Source organism: Macaca fascicularis, chromosome 11 (assembly GCF_037993035.2).
Source record: "Macaca fascicularis isolate 582-1 chromosome 11, T2T-MFA8v1.1".
NCBI lineage: Eukaryota > Metazoa > Chordata > Mammalia > Primates > Cercopithecidae > Macaca > Macaca fascicularis.
In genome coordinates this window covers 1,196,493-1,210,563 of record NC_088385.1, presented here as the reverse complement: position 1 = coordinate 1,210,563, position 14,071 = coordinate 1,196,493, and the positions used below count along the sequence as shown (strand labels likewise).

The following is a 14,071-nucleotide window of genomic DNA, read 5'->3' as shown; positions in this document are numbered from 1 at the left end:
CCCGGGGCACGTGCAGAGCGCCCCGAACAGCTCGAGCGCCCGCGGCCGGACAGGCTTCCTGAACAACGTCTTTGTCTAAGTTCACAGGCCCAGGCCGCTAGCGCCGCCGCGAGGGCCCCAGCGCGGCCCCGAACCCGCGTCACTGCGGCATCTCCGCGGCCTCCGGACGGCGGCGCCGGCGCCGGGCGGGCGGGGCTGCGGGGTTCGGGTTTCCCAGCCGCGTTATCTGAGGACCGGCTGCTGGGATTTGATCGGGGCCGGTTCGAGAGAGAGGCCGACGCCGTCTTTGCCCCAGAACAGACTCGTCTTTGAGCTCTGCCGCCGCCCGGGCTGGGCACGGAAGAAAGAAAACAAACTCCGCGCTGCGTGCGGTTCTCCGGAATCTCTCCTGGCCCCGGAGCGGGAGAAGCGGAGCGGCCTTGAGTTCGGCCCCGGCGCCCTCTGCAGGCGGCAAACGGCGGCCACGCTGAGCCGGGCCCAGGCTGGAAATTAGGGTGAGAACAAAAATGACTGGGAAGGGGTTAGGGTGAGAACAACAACGATTGGGAAGGGGTTAGGGTGAGAACAACAATGACTGGGAAGGGGTTAGGGTGAGAACAAAAATGATTGGGAAGGGGTTCGGGTGAGAACAAAAATGATTGGGAAGGGGTTAGGGTGAGAACAACAACGATTGGGAAGGGGTTCGGGTGAGAACAAAAACGATTGGGAAGGGGTTAGGGTAAGAACAAAAATGATTGGGAAGGGGTTAGAGTGAGAACAAAAATGATTGGGAAGGGGTTCGGGTGAGAACAAAAATGATTGGGAAGGGGTTAGGGTGAGAACAAAAACGACTGATGGGAAGGAGTTAGGGTGAGAACAAAAATGACTGGGAAGGGGTTAGGGTGAGAACAACAACGATTGGGAAGGGGTTAGGGTGAGAACAAAAATGACTGATTGGGAAGGGGTTAGGGTGAGAACAAAAATGATTGGGAAGGGGTTAGGGTGAGAACAAAAACGATTGGGAAGGGGTTAGGGTGAGAACAACAACGATTGGGAAGGGGTTCGGGTGAGAACAAAAATGATTGAGAAGGGGTTAGGGTGAGAACAAAAACGACTGATGGGAAGGAGTTAGGGTGAGAACAAAAATGATTGGGAAGGGGTTAGGGTGAGAACAAAAACGACTGATGGGAAGGAGTTAGGGTGAGAACAAAAATGACTGGGAAGGGGTTAGGGTGAGAACAACAACGATTGGGAAGGGGTTAGGGTGAGAACAAAAATGATTGGGAAGGGGTTAGGGTGAGAACAAAAACGATTGGGAAGGGGTTAGGGTGAGAACAACAACGATTGGGAAGGGGTTAGGGTGAGAACAAAAACGATTGGGAAGGGGTTAGGGTGAGAACAACAACGATTGGGAAGGGGTTCGGGTGAGAACAAAAACGACTGATGGGAAGGAGTTAGGGTGAGAACAAAAACGACTGATGGGAAGGAGTTAGGGTGAGAACAAAAATGACTGATTGGGAAGGGGTTAGGGTGAGAACAAAAATGATTGGGAAGGGGTTCGGGTGAGAACAAAAATGACTGATGGGAAGGAGTTAGGGTGAGAACAAAAATGACTGATTGGGAAGGGGTTAGAGTGAGAACAAAAATGATTGGGAAGGGGTTCGGGTGAGAACAAAAACGACTGATGGGAAGGAGTTAGGGTGAGAACAAAAATGACTGATTGGGAAGGGGTTAGGGTGAGAACAAAAATGACTGGGAAGGGGTTCGGGTGAGAACAAAAATGACTGATTGGGAAGGGGTTAGGGTGAGAACAAAAATGATTGGGAAGGGGTTAGGGTGAGAACAAAAATGATTGGGAAGGGGTTAGGGTGAGAACAAAAATGATTGGGAAGCGGTTCGGGTGAGAACAAAAATGACTGGGAAGGGGTTAGGGTGAGAACAAAAATGATTGGGAAGGGGTTAGGGTGAGAACAAAAATGATTGGGAAGGGGTTCGGGTGAGAACAAAAATGACTGATTGGGAAGGGGTTAGGGTGAGAACAAAAATGATTGGGAAGGGGTTAGGGTGAGAACAAAAACGACTTCGGACCCTCTCAGCAGTAGTGGAGTAAATGAGATACATTTACCCAGTATCTCATTCCTGGGTAAATGCTCCGAGTGAAGCAGTCTGATTGAAAGTCAGCCTGGTCTCCGGGCACGGTGGTTCACGCCTGCAATTCCAGCACTTTGGGAGGCTGACCCCAGGAGTTTGAGACCAGCCTGGACAACATAGCGAGACCCCATCTCTACAGAAAATAAAATAAAATAAAATAAAAAATAGTAAAGTCAGTTTGCAAGAGCTGATTGAAACAGAACATCCTCACTGGCTGAGCTGTAAAGAAAGACGATGAACCCAGTTTAGGGATTTGGGTCAGGGACGGTTGGTGACACTGCATAGTCACGTGGTGAGGCTTTCTGCTCTGTTTTCCTATTCTCTCATATATTTGCCACTTACACGGTGTGTGGGTGTTGGAGGGTGGTCAAGACATGTGTATTTGTTTCGTTCTTTTTTTTTTTTTTTTTAATCTGTCATCCAGGCTGAAGTGCAGTGGCACAATCTATGGCTAATTCCAGCCTCAATCTCCTGGGCTCAAGCGTTCTTCCCGCCTCAGCCTCCTGAGTGGCTGGGACTACAAGCATGTGCCACCATGCCTGGCTAATTTTTTTTTTTCGAGACAGGTCTTGCTCTGTCACCAGGCTGGAGTGCAATGGTGCAATCTTGGCTCATTGCAACCTCTGCCTTCCGGGTGCAAGCAATTCTCGTGCTTCAGCCTCCCGAGTAGCTGGGACTACAGGTGTGTGTCACCACACCTGGCTAATTTTTGTGTTTTTAGTAGAAACGTTTCGCCATGTTGGCCAGGTTGGTCTTAAACTCCTGGTCTCAAGTGATCTGCCTGCCTCGGCCTCCCAAAGTGCTGGAATTATAGACGTGAGCCACTGTGCCCAGCCCTTGGCTAAATTTTTAAACTTTAGTTTTTTGTAGAGATGGGCTATGTTGCCCAAGTTGGGCTCAAATTCCTGGGCTCAAGCAATTCTCCCAACTCAGCCTCCCAAAGTGCTAGGATTACAGGCGTGAGCCACTGCACCCCACCAAGGCAGAAGCATCTTTTAGAAGCTCCAGGGCGCTGAAATCCCAACACTTTAGGAGGCTGAGGTGGGATGATTGCTTGAGCCCAGAAGGTGGAGTCTGCAGTGATCAGTGATCTGCACTCTAGCCTGGGTGATGGAGTGAGACCCTATATCTAAACTTAAATACATCACAAATATTCTTCTGCCTTGATGAGGATTCTGCTCTTCAGCCACGCACCTTACCCTCAAAAGAGGGCGGTCAGAGCAGGCCAGTGAGAGATGCGCATGGTGAAGCCTTGCATTGTGTCGTCCCATATGTTATCCAGGTGTTTATAGGAGACATTTCACACTCTGAATTTTCCTTCAGAGAATTAGAAAGTGACCTCAGAGACTTCACATCAGTCTCTGAATTATTTTGTTAATCTAGGTCAGAGGCCTTGGCGCTGCATTTTCAGATCCCAGCGTTATCTCAGCTTTCTAGGCCGAATACACTGCTTTCAGGAAGGTTTTCCCTTAAATGCCATACTATTCTCAAGGGAGATTTCTCCAGCCTTTAAAGACCTGTAGAAAAGGAAACCCCACAGCATTCTTTCCACGGGGAGAGAGTGAGGTGTTGGCATCACAGAGAGGAATGCCAACACCTCAGGAGAGGATGCGGGTGGCTTGTAAAGAGAGCCCGGGTCAGAACTCCTGGAAACACCAACACTGGTGGGACAAGCAGAAGCAGAATCAGAGACCAGGAGCAGGCAAGTGCACCAGGTGCCGAAGTCAGACCAGGACAGAGACCGAGGAAGCAGGGAGAGCCAGAGGCAGTGCCGGTGCATGCTGGCACTGACAGGGTGTGGTTCCTTACCCTAGCCTTGTCTCTTGTGTCACTCTCCAGGCTGGGCCGGCACCGGATAAGCTTCTGTGGAAAACAGCTGTGTTCTCTGTGTGCAAACAGGTTCTCTTGCTTGTTTTGTATCAAAGCAATGAACTCCTAAGGACTCATGATCAGCGCTCAGGAGGCAAGGGCAGGAGACTGGGTGGGAAGCACCCCCAGAGGAGAGGGGTTCGGGAAGTTAGAGGGCAGCCTCGTCCGACTGACTCAAGGTGAAATATAGAATCTGGTCTGGCGCCATGTCTCACACCTGTAATCCTGTCACTTTGGGAGGTCGAGGCAGAAAGATCGCTTGAGGCCAAGAGTTTGAGACCAGCCTGGTCAATATAGCGAGACTCCATCTCTATGTAAAATTTTAAAATAAATAAATAAACAAAAGTGTTGGGGGGGAGAAATACTGAATCTCAAAGATGAGGACAAAGTAGTCAGGCTTCAGGAAATGAGCAGAGAATACGTAGAGAAAGAAGAATTTCCTAAGGTCATTTTTTTGGGGGGAAGGAGTTCATTGCTTTGACATGAAACAAGCAAGAGAACCTGTTAGCACACAGAGAACACAGTTATTTTCCACAGAAACTTATCGGGTGCCGGCCCAGCCTGCGGAGTGACACAAGAGATAAGGCTAGGGTAAGGAACCGCCTCTCTAAGTAAAAAGAAAAACCCAGGCACACCGGTTCAATCTGCACTGATTACTGAGCTTTGGGCCAAATGAAACCTTACAAAAATGTGCATGACGATACTCCTTAGGCTCATTCCTGTTCGGGATCCCTCTACTTAATATTTAATTATCCTGCAAATGCCAAGGCAAGGTTGCCAACTAAGAGACTCTGGAAGAGTCAACATAAGCAATACTGAAATGTTCATTTAAAATCAGCACTGCTGTTGTTGAATGCTGAGGATGTGGCAACTGTGAGCCAAAAGGGGAGGAAAATGTCACAAGTCAACACAAGGCTAATCACAAATATCGTGGTCCAATCTAGAATTCCCAGGACTCGCTAGCTGCAGACTAGTCAAAAAGGAGTGAGTCAATGATTGGGGATAAACTGGGCAAAAAGTGTGTAAAATCACTGTATTATTCCTTAGAACTGCATATGAATCTACAATTATCTAAAACATAGAAAGATGAGCTGAATCATCAAGGAGAATAAAATAAATATTTGTCCAAACTGAAAAAAAAACATATTTAGCAGACCAACTCAAGATGCATCTAATGACATATATATATATATATATATGTCTATTCTGTTCATGTGTCAACACAATTTATTTATTATTCGTATATTTTATTTATTTTTTTTTTAGAGATGGGGTTTCACTCTGTAGCCGTGGCTAGAGTGCAGTAGCCTGATCATAGCTCACTGCAGCCTCGACCTCCTGGGCTCAAGCGATCCCCCAGCCTCAGCCTCCCAAGTAGCTGGGGCTATAGGCGTGCACCACCACACCCAGCTAATTTTTTATATTTTTGGTAGAGATGGAGTCCCACTGTGTTCCTAGACTGGTCTCAAACTCCTGGCCTCAAATGATCCTCCCACCTTGGCCTCCCAAAATGCTGGGATTACAGGCCTGAGCCACCGTGCCCAGCATTAATTTTTTGAAAAATAGAGTGGCTGGCTCAGTTTGAAAAAAATAGGCCATGCAGCTGAAGAGGCAAAGAGAAAGAGAGCTAATATCTGCCAACAGAAACAATCGTAGCTGCCACTTGGAGGTCGAGCTCCCAGAAGGCTATTCTGGCAAGGATGGTGGGTTTCTCAGCGACAATCTGACCCCACAGTCACCTACATAGGTACCTGCGTTCACTTAGATGTGAATATTCTCATCTGGTAGTTTCCCCCAGGAAGAGCATCATCTGCAAACTGAGGGATTTCCTACACACAATAACACGGGTGCATTGTGGTGTCATCTTCAACGTGAGGCGATTAAGTAAGTAATCTCTAGAAGTCTAGGTTGTGTTCACGTTGCTTTTTGTGTGGCTAACTTGAAAATAAGCTACCAACCAGTCCAGAGTGGAATATTTCACAGCTTAAGCTCATAAAGCAATGTTTTCACGTAGAGATTTAAAACCCCCCTTTCAAAATGTTGTCTTTGCAGGGCCTCCCTTCACTTTGCAGCCAAAGCCTCCTTCCAGTTCTGTCTCTTCACCTCCTTTTTTTCTGCTGGTCTACCTATTCTAGGTCTTTTTTGGCTCTGTGCCCTTACCGACTTAGGAAGTTAGAAGGGCAGAGGAAGCAGACTGTGACTTGCTGAGATTCTAGACATTTTCTCCCTGGCAGGCAGTTCAACTCAATAAATCCTTCATCAAGACCTACTCCTAACAACTCTATCCCTTGTCTCTTGTCAGCTCCCTCCAATCTTTCCAGCATCCACTCTTCTCCTCAAGCTCCCCGTCACGTCAGTGCCCTATCTCACTTTCAGGGGAGGGTTTAACTTTAGTTCCTCCGTGAAAACAGGGTAGTTACCCCTTTAGAGTTATTATACCAGCTCATCTGCTCTTCCTGCGCCCATCAGTACCAGCGCTCATTCTCCCCGGCGTCTTACCTAGCAGCACCTCTCACTCTTCTGTCTTCAGTTCCCTCCTCTGGCTTTTCCCTTTCAGCCTACAAATATGGTGAAGTCTTCCCCAGCCTAAAACTAACAAAACTCCTCTCCTTGGCTTTATCAACTTTGAAGCTATTTCCCATTTTCCTTCTGGCCTCATCCCTCAACCGAATATAAGCCAACTTCCATCTCTATTTCACGAAGTTGCTCTAAATTCACCTGCTGCTAAATCCCCAAACCTCAGTTCTAATTTACATGGTTCTTCTGGAGCATTTGGCAATGCTCCCAACCACTGGCTTCTAGAAGTTCTCATTCCCTGAGCTTCCAGAACACCACGTTCTTGTTATTCAGATCATTCCTTCCTTACTGGCTACCCCTCCTCTTACTGTGAAGGTTTCCCCTCTTTGACCCTCTTCTCTTCTTATTCTGTATGCTTTTCATCTCGGATCTCATCCGTATCCAATTACCTTTTATACATTAATAATTCCAAATCTTTAATACTAACTTATCTTCCAGGTCTCTATTCCCAAATTTACTAGAAACAGGCTGCTTCTCCTATACATTGAAGCTCACTTAATGGTGTCACTGGACACGTGGTACCTCAAGCCAGAAACTTTGAAGTTAGAGAATTATCTTTTTTTTTCCTTTGAGATACGGTCTCGCTGTGTTGCCCAGGCTGAAGTACAGTGGCACTATCGTAACTCGCTGTAGCCTCAAAGTCCTGGACTCAAGCAGTCTTGCCTCCTTAGCCTCCTGGGTAGCCAGGACTACAGGTGCGAGTGACTGTGCCCGCCTAATTTTGTCGTTGTTGAGCCAGGGTCTCACTACGTTAGCCAGGTTGGTCTCGAACTCCTGGGCTCAAGCAATCTTCCCACTTCCTTAACTCTTCCCTGACTCTCACATGTCATCCATCACCAAGATAGGATGACCATTCTACTCCTAAATGATTCTCAAATCTGTCCCTTCCTCTTTATTCTCAATGTCTCCCTTTAGCTTAGACTCTGAATTTCTCTTCTGGATGAGGACAGCAGCCATCTTTTTCCTTCTGTCCCTAGACACAGTGAGTGATGATAGTGCAATCTGCTGTGTTGCAAATATTACAGTAAGTCTCAGTAGCCCAACTAACGTGATGTGGGTGGAGAGGCAGCGAGAATCATAAGACTGGACCAAAAATAACATAGCCAGAGGCTATTTTATTTTGTGAAAAATCACGTAAGTTTCATGGATAAAAAGGTGACTTATTACCAAGTTACTCGTATATATGGTTAAAAGAAAGTTTAAAATGCAAAGGAAATGACGATGATGACGCTTTTCCAAGATCTTTGGCACTATCCTTTGATTTGTTCCTGCAGATACCGCAATACATCCTAGTATGAAGTGATTGTGCCTTAGCTTGATCTGAAGTACAACGATTGACCAGGAAATAAATATTTCATATATTTATTATTTCATGGTCGTTCCTATCCCCCCTCACCTCACTTTTTTTGAGACAGGGTCTTGCTTTGTAGCAGAGGTGCAAACACGGCTCACTGCAGCCTCAACCTCCCAGGTTCAAGTGATCCTCCTGCCTCAGCCTCCCAAGTAGCTGGGATTACAGGTGTGCACCACCACACCCAGCTAACTTTTGTATTTTTTGTAGATGGTTTTTTGCCATGTTGCCCAGGCTGGTGTGGAACTCCTGGGCTCTATCAAAGCCTCGGCCTCCCAAAGTGCTGAGATTACTAGATTATGGGTGTGAGGCACCACACCTGGCCCCCTTGCCCCTGATTTTTAAGAAATGAGTTTGCATTTCAAATTATGTTTCATGCGCGACTTCGTGTCACAAAATATTTAAGTTGTTTTTCTCCAGTTTTAAGTAATCCCAAACATTTTCAATTGATTCAAAGGGTCTTGGAATATTTAGCAGGTTTGCATAATTGTATTAAATGAAATTTCATGCTATTTATGTTGTGTATTACATAACTGTCTCCTGTACTTGCATTTCCCTAAACATTCTGTTTTTCCTTGTCTTCATACATGTTGTCCCTCTGCCTACAAGGTCCTCTACCTACAAAGGTCCAAATTCACTTTTGAGGTTCAGTTCACATGCATCTCCTGCAAGTCACCGTCTCTGTTGCTTTCTATCCTGCACACCCACAGAACTGCACTTCATTACTGAGTTTTTCTATGTTTATCTTCCCCACCAACCTTGGGAGCACAGGTATTTTACTGTTCTCTGTAAACTTAAGATCTAGCATAATTTCTAGAACATAAAAAGCACTTAGGGGCCAGGTGCAGTGGGATGCTTGTAATCCCAGTGTTTTGGTAGGATGAGGCAGGAGGATTGCTTGAGGCTAGGAGCTCAAGACCAGCCTTGGAACATAGTGAGACTCTATCTGTACAATTTTTTTTTATTTTTTTTGAGACGGAGTCTCGCCCTGTCGCCCAGGCTGGAGTGCAGTGGCCGGATCTCAGCTCACTGCAAGCTCCGCCTCCCGGGTTCCCGCCATTCTCCTGCCTCAGCCTCCCGAGTAGCTGGGACTACAGGCACCGCCACCTCGCCCGGCTAGTTTTTTGTATTTTTTAGTAGAGACGGGGTTTCACCGTGTTAGCCAGGATGGTCTTGATCTCCCGACCTCGTGATCGCCCGTCTCGGCCTCCCAAAGTGCTGGGATTACAGGCTTGAGCCACCGCACCCAGCCACAATTTTTTTTTAATTAAGTGGGTGTAGCGGCATGCCCCTGTAGTCCTAGCTACTTGGGAAGCTGAAGGGGGAGAATTGCTTGAGCCCGGGAGCTCAAAGTGGCAATGGGTTTCAATCGCACCACTGCCCTCTAGCCTGGCGACAGAGCAAGAGGCTGTTTCTCACAACAACAAAACAAAACAAATAGCACTTAAGAAATAAATTGTGGCTGGGCGCGGTGGCTCAAGCCTGTAATCCCAGCACTTTGGGAGGCCGAGACGGGCGGATCACGAGGCCAGGAGATCGAGAGACGATCCCGGCTAACACGGTGAAACCCCGTCTCTACTAAAAATACAAAAAATTAGCCGGGCGAGGTGGCGGCGCCTGTAGTCCCAGCTACTCGGGAGGCTGAGGCAGGAGAATGGCGTAAACCTGGGAGGCGGAGCTTGCAGTGAGCTGAGATCCGGCCACTGCACTCCAGCCTGGGCGACAGAGCGAGACTCCGTCTCAAAAAAAAAAAAAAGAAAAAGAAATAAATTGCTGAATGAATAAATGAATGGTATTAAATACATCATGGAATCTGATTGGCAGTGGTAAGCAATTGGTAAGTCAGGTGAAGCCAAAATACAGATAATAGCTAATCGTAACTGAATGCCTACGATACGTGCCAGACAAAGTCATTCCATGGAGGTTTTTTTTTTAACTGATATAGGCTGGGTGCGGTGGCTCATGCCTGTAATCCCATCACTTTGGGAGGCCGGGGCGGGAGGATTGCTTGAGCCCAGGAGTTCAAGACCAGCTTGGGCAACACGGCAAATCCCTGTCTCTATAAAAAAAAATTACAAAAGTTAGCTGAGCATGGTGCCACGTGCCTGTAGTCCCAGCTACTCAGGAGGTTGAGGTTGGAGGATTGCTTAAGCCCGGGAGGTTGAGGCTGCAGTGAGCCAAGGTTGCATCATTGCACTCCAGCCTGGGTGACAGTGAGACCCTGTCTCAAAAAAAAAAAAAAAAAAAAAAAAATTTGATATATAACCCACATACCATAAAATTCACCTTTTTAAAGCATTCAATTCAGTGGTTTTTAAAGTATATTCACAGTTTGGGAAAACAAACCTTGTACCCATTAGCAGTCACCCCTTATTCCCCCCTCTTCTCAGCACTTGGCAATCACTAATCTCCTTTCCATATGGATTCGCCTATTCTGGACGTTTCATGTGTACGGGAATCATACAATATGTGGCCTTCTGTTTCTGCCTTCTTAGCAAAATGTTGCAAGGTTCCCCGTAGAGTAGCATGTATCACTACCCCACTTCTTTCCATGACTAATATTCTGTTGTATGGATATACCACACTCTGTTTCTCCATTCACCAGCTCATGGACATCTGGATGGTTTCCACTTTTGGTCTATTATTAATACTTCTGTGAACATTTATGCACGAGATTTTGTGTGGCAGTATATTTTTATTTATCCTGGCTATGTACTTAAGGAGTGGAATTGCTGGGTCATATGGTAACTCTATGCTTAACTTTTCAAGGAACTGCCAGACTGTTTTTTGAAGGGGAAGCATCATTTTACATTCTCGTCAGCAATCTATGGGGCCTCTAGTTTCTCCACATCCTTGTCCACACTTGTTACTTTTTGATGATAGCCATCCTAGTGAGCATGAAGCCGTATCACATTAGTTTCCATTTCCTTAATGATGTTGAGCATCTCTCCATGTACTCATTGGCCATTTGTATAACTTTTTTGGAGAGATGTCTACGCAGATCCCTGGCCCATTTTTGAATTGTGTGTTTTTTAATTCTGTTGTAAGAACTCTTTATATACTCTGGATACTAGATTTTCTCTTTCTTAATCCTCACAGTCACCCTGCTGAAACAGGTAGCTTTTCGTCTCTTTTACAGATGGAGACTAGAGCCTGGAGAATTTTAGTAAGAGGTGTGATTGAGTCTAGATCTGTGATTCTCCAAAGCCTGTGCCCTTTCCACTATTTTATGCTGCTTCTTGGTGATAGAGTTTTCACTGACCGTGAGGTTTAAAGAGGGCCACACCAGTGGGTGGTTAATATAAAGATGAATGTTATGGAATTGAGACCAGGATGTTAGAAACACGATCAACCGATTGCTGAAGTCAATGGCAGTAGGTCTCAGAGTCATTTGTAAGTAAGTTGGATTATATGATTTTTTTTTTTTTTTTTTTTTTTTTTTTTTGAGACGGAGTCTCGCTCTGTCGCCCAAGCTGGAGTGCAGTGGCGCGATCTCGGCTCACTGAAAGCTCTGCCTCCTGGGTTCACGCCATTCTTCTGCCTCAGCCTCCCGAGTAGCTGGGACTACAGGCGCCCGCCACCTCGCCCGGCTAGTTTTTTGTATTTTTAGTAGAGACGGGGTTTCACCGTGGTCTTGATCTCCTGACCTTGTGATCCGCCCACCTCGGCCTCCCAAAGTGCTGGGATTACAGGCATGAGCCACCGCGCCTGGCCAGGATTATATGATATTTAAAGTTGCTTCTTACTCCAAAATTCTCTAACTTAATACACCTTTTTGTTTTGCCAGCAACAACAAAAGTAATGGTCAGGAAAAGCCAATTCCCTAAGTATCAGGACAGAAGGAAGAATCATCCACTCCCGTACATCTCTCTAAGGCCTGGGAACAGGGCACTCTGAGAATGTTTGTCCCAATTTATCAATGGAAAAAACTGATCTGCTATCACAGACTTTTTCAAGAAAAGTAATAGCTTCTGCCCACAGTACAATCACCACCTTCCTTTACACATCGTTAACAATTGTAAATATGAAAACCTGGGTTCTCTCCTTTGTCCTGGGTAAATCAGAAAGATGCTATCTTAAGCAAAGACCAACTTAATACCAAGAGGCTTTCTGGGTATGGAAACAATTATTTTGTCCCAAATGCAATTTGCCTAAAAACAGATAAAGTTTTAGTGTCATCCCCTTTGTGCTACTTTGTTATCTCCAACACTAGATGATTTCAAAGGAGTCATTTAAAAAAACTTGTGGGCTGGGCATGGTTGCTCACGCCTGTTAGCCCAGCACTTTGGAAGGCCGAGGTGGGTGGATCACCTGAGGTCAGGAGTTCAAGACCAGCCTGGCCAACATGGTGAAACCCTGTCTCTACTAAACAAACAAACAAACAAAAATACAAAAATTAGCAGAGCATGCTGGTGAGTGTCTGTAATTCCAGCTACTTGGAAGGCTGAGGCAGGAGAATCACTTTAACCTGGGAGGCGGAGGCTGCAGTGGGCCGAGATCACGCCACTGCACTCCAGCCTGGGTGATAAGAGTGAAACTCTGTCTCAAAAAACCCCAAAAAAACTTGTACACTTGCACAAAACTGCAGAGGCCATGGAACAAAAAAGTAAACTGAGTTGCATGAGTCATTAACGAAGCATGGACATAGTATTGAGAAGAAGTTACAGAAAACTCAAAGAGAATCTTTTGAATGAAATATTTTATTGAAAATAGTTAATTTAAAATCTATACATAATGTTTCAAAAGCCGTGTTACTGATAAAAATATCAAACTTTCCAAACAAGGATCATTTTAGTTTCATTCACCCTTGCCAAAGTGTCTCCTTAATTTTTCCAGATGGACATTTTGTTTGAGTCTCTAGTGCCCTCTGGTGAAACACCATGAAACTGCCCAGAAACGTAATTCAGGCTCTGCTCACGACGGAAGGTGAAATAGCAGAATGAGCGCCTATTCCAATGGGACAGGTTGCGATGTGCTGCCTTCTCCCCCAGCTCAGGAAAACCGCAGCCTCTGTCCGTGCGTCTCTCTCTTCAGGGAAAGTATTCTTCCCACGGACACTCCACCAAGCTCACCGCAAAATACCTTCCTCCTAAGTTTTTATCATCACTGTCTTCTAAAAAACAAAAACCTGTTGATACAGACGGGATAAATAATGAAAGCCTCCAGGTCATTCAGGACCAGGCCCCTACTCCCCACAAATGTTAAAAGGACAGCAAAAATGATAAAGCAAGCTGAGCCTGCGAGAAAAGCTTTCCTAGTGGTCCCTGATTCTTCACCCTGTCTTCATAATAATCAACACCATCACTCTAGTCAACTCAGGTTTCCATTTTCTGGCAGCAGATGACCTTGTCCTCAGGTTTCAAGGAGCACACCTCTTCTAAATGGGGGCCATTTCCAAAAGTAGACATCAACAGAGTCTCAGTTCATTCTCCAGACCAAACACTTTCGACTTAAGATTCTTCAGTTCTCCTTGTATCTTATGTGCCCGTCTATTGCTGTCACGGACCTCACACAGAATGGCAAGATCCTGGTTTGCCCGGACATTAATTGTTGCCTAGGGATTTGGAAAAAAAAAAAAAGAAAGAAAGAAAGAAATGATTATGGCATATGCCAGGGGAGAGGTGTCGGTCAAAAAGACACAGCTCTGTTAGCTCCTTTTTATGAGATTTTGAGTACACAGGATAAATGCCATCCTTAGTTTGTTCAGTGGCTAACTAAAGAAGGAAAATGTAGAATTAAAGCAGAAATCCCATGAACATCCTTCCCGTACAATAAAGGAGCCTTGAGCTAGAGATCAATGAACAATGAAAGAGGAGTAAGACAGGCCAGGATAAGCAACACCGCTGGTAAATTTGTCACAGAATGAAAGCAGGCCTCTCCTCTTTTCTGTAACTAAGCTTGTTTGGAGCTCAGGCTAACTGGCTAAATCTCATGAAGAAGGCTCTTGAGGCAACTTGTATTCTAAAGAACTGTGTCTGCCGGAAAAAATCACTCTATCAATCAATTACCCACTTTCCCCAACTGCAAAATAGACATGATTGTTTAATCTGCTTCTTGAATTAGGAGGGATGACAATTTCCGTTACGTTTAGCTCACATCGAAGTATTAATGATGCAATCATTCAGTGATTTCAGGGTATTTTTA

At 45.8% G+C, this 14,071-nt stretch overlaps 1 protein-coding gene across 10 annotated transcripts in view; it reads right to left on the bottom strand.

Annotated features, from left to right (window-relative positions):
• The window catches only part of CCDC77 (coiled-coil domain containing 77), a 56,331-nt gene that overhangs the window by 6,166 nt on the left and 36,094 nt on the right, over positions 1-14,071 (bottom strand). For 8 of the 10 annotated variants that reach the window (XM_065523528.2, XM_005569724.5, XM_045364540.3 and 5 more), the window contains one exon: positions 12,612-13,481. The exons of 1 other annotated variant lie outside the window; for it this stretch is intronic. In XM_065523528.2, coding sequence (XP_065379600.1) covers positions 13,335-13,481 — 147 coding nt within the window. In that variant the 3' untranslated portion in view covers positions 12,612-13,334. Of the gene's footprint in view, positions 1-2,044; positions 2,264-12,611; positions 13,482-14,071 lie in introns of those variants that run through there. One more of the 10 variants, XM_074006012.1, reaches the window with a different exon arrangement.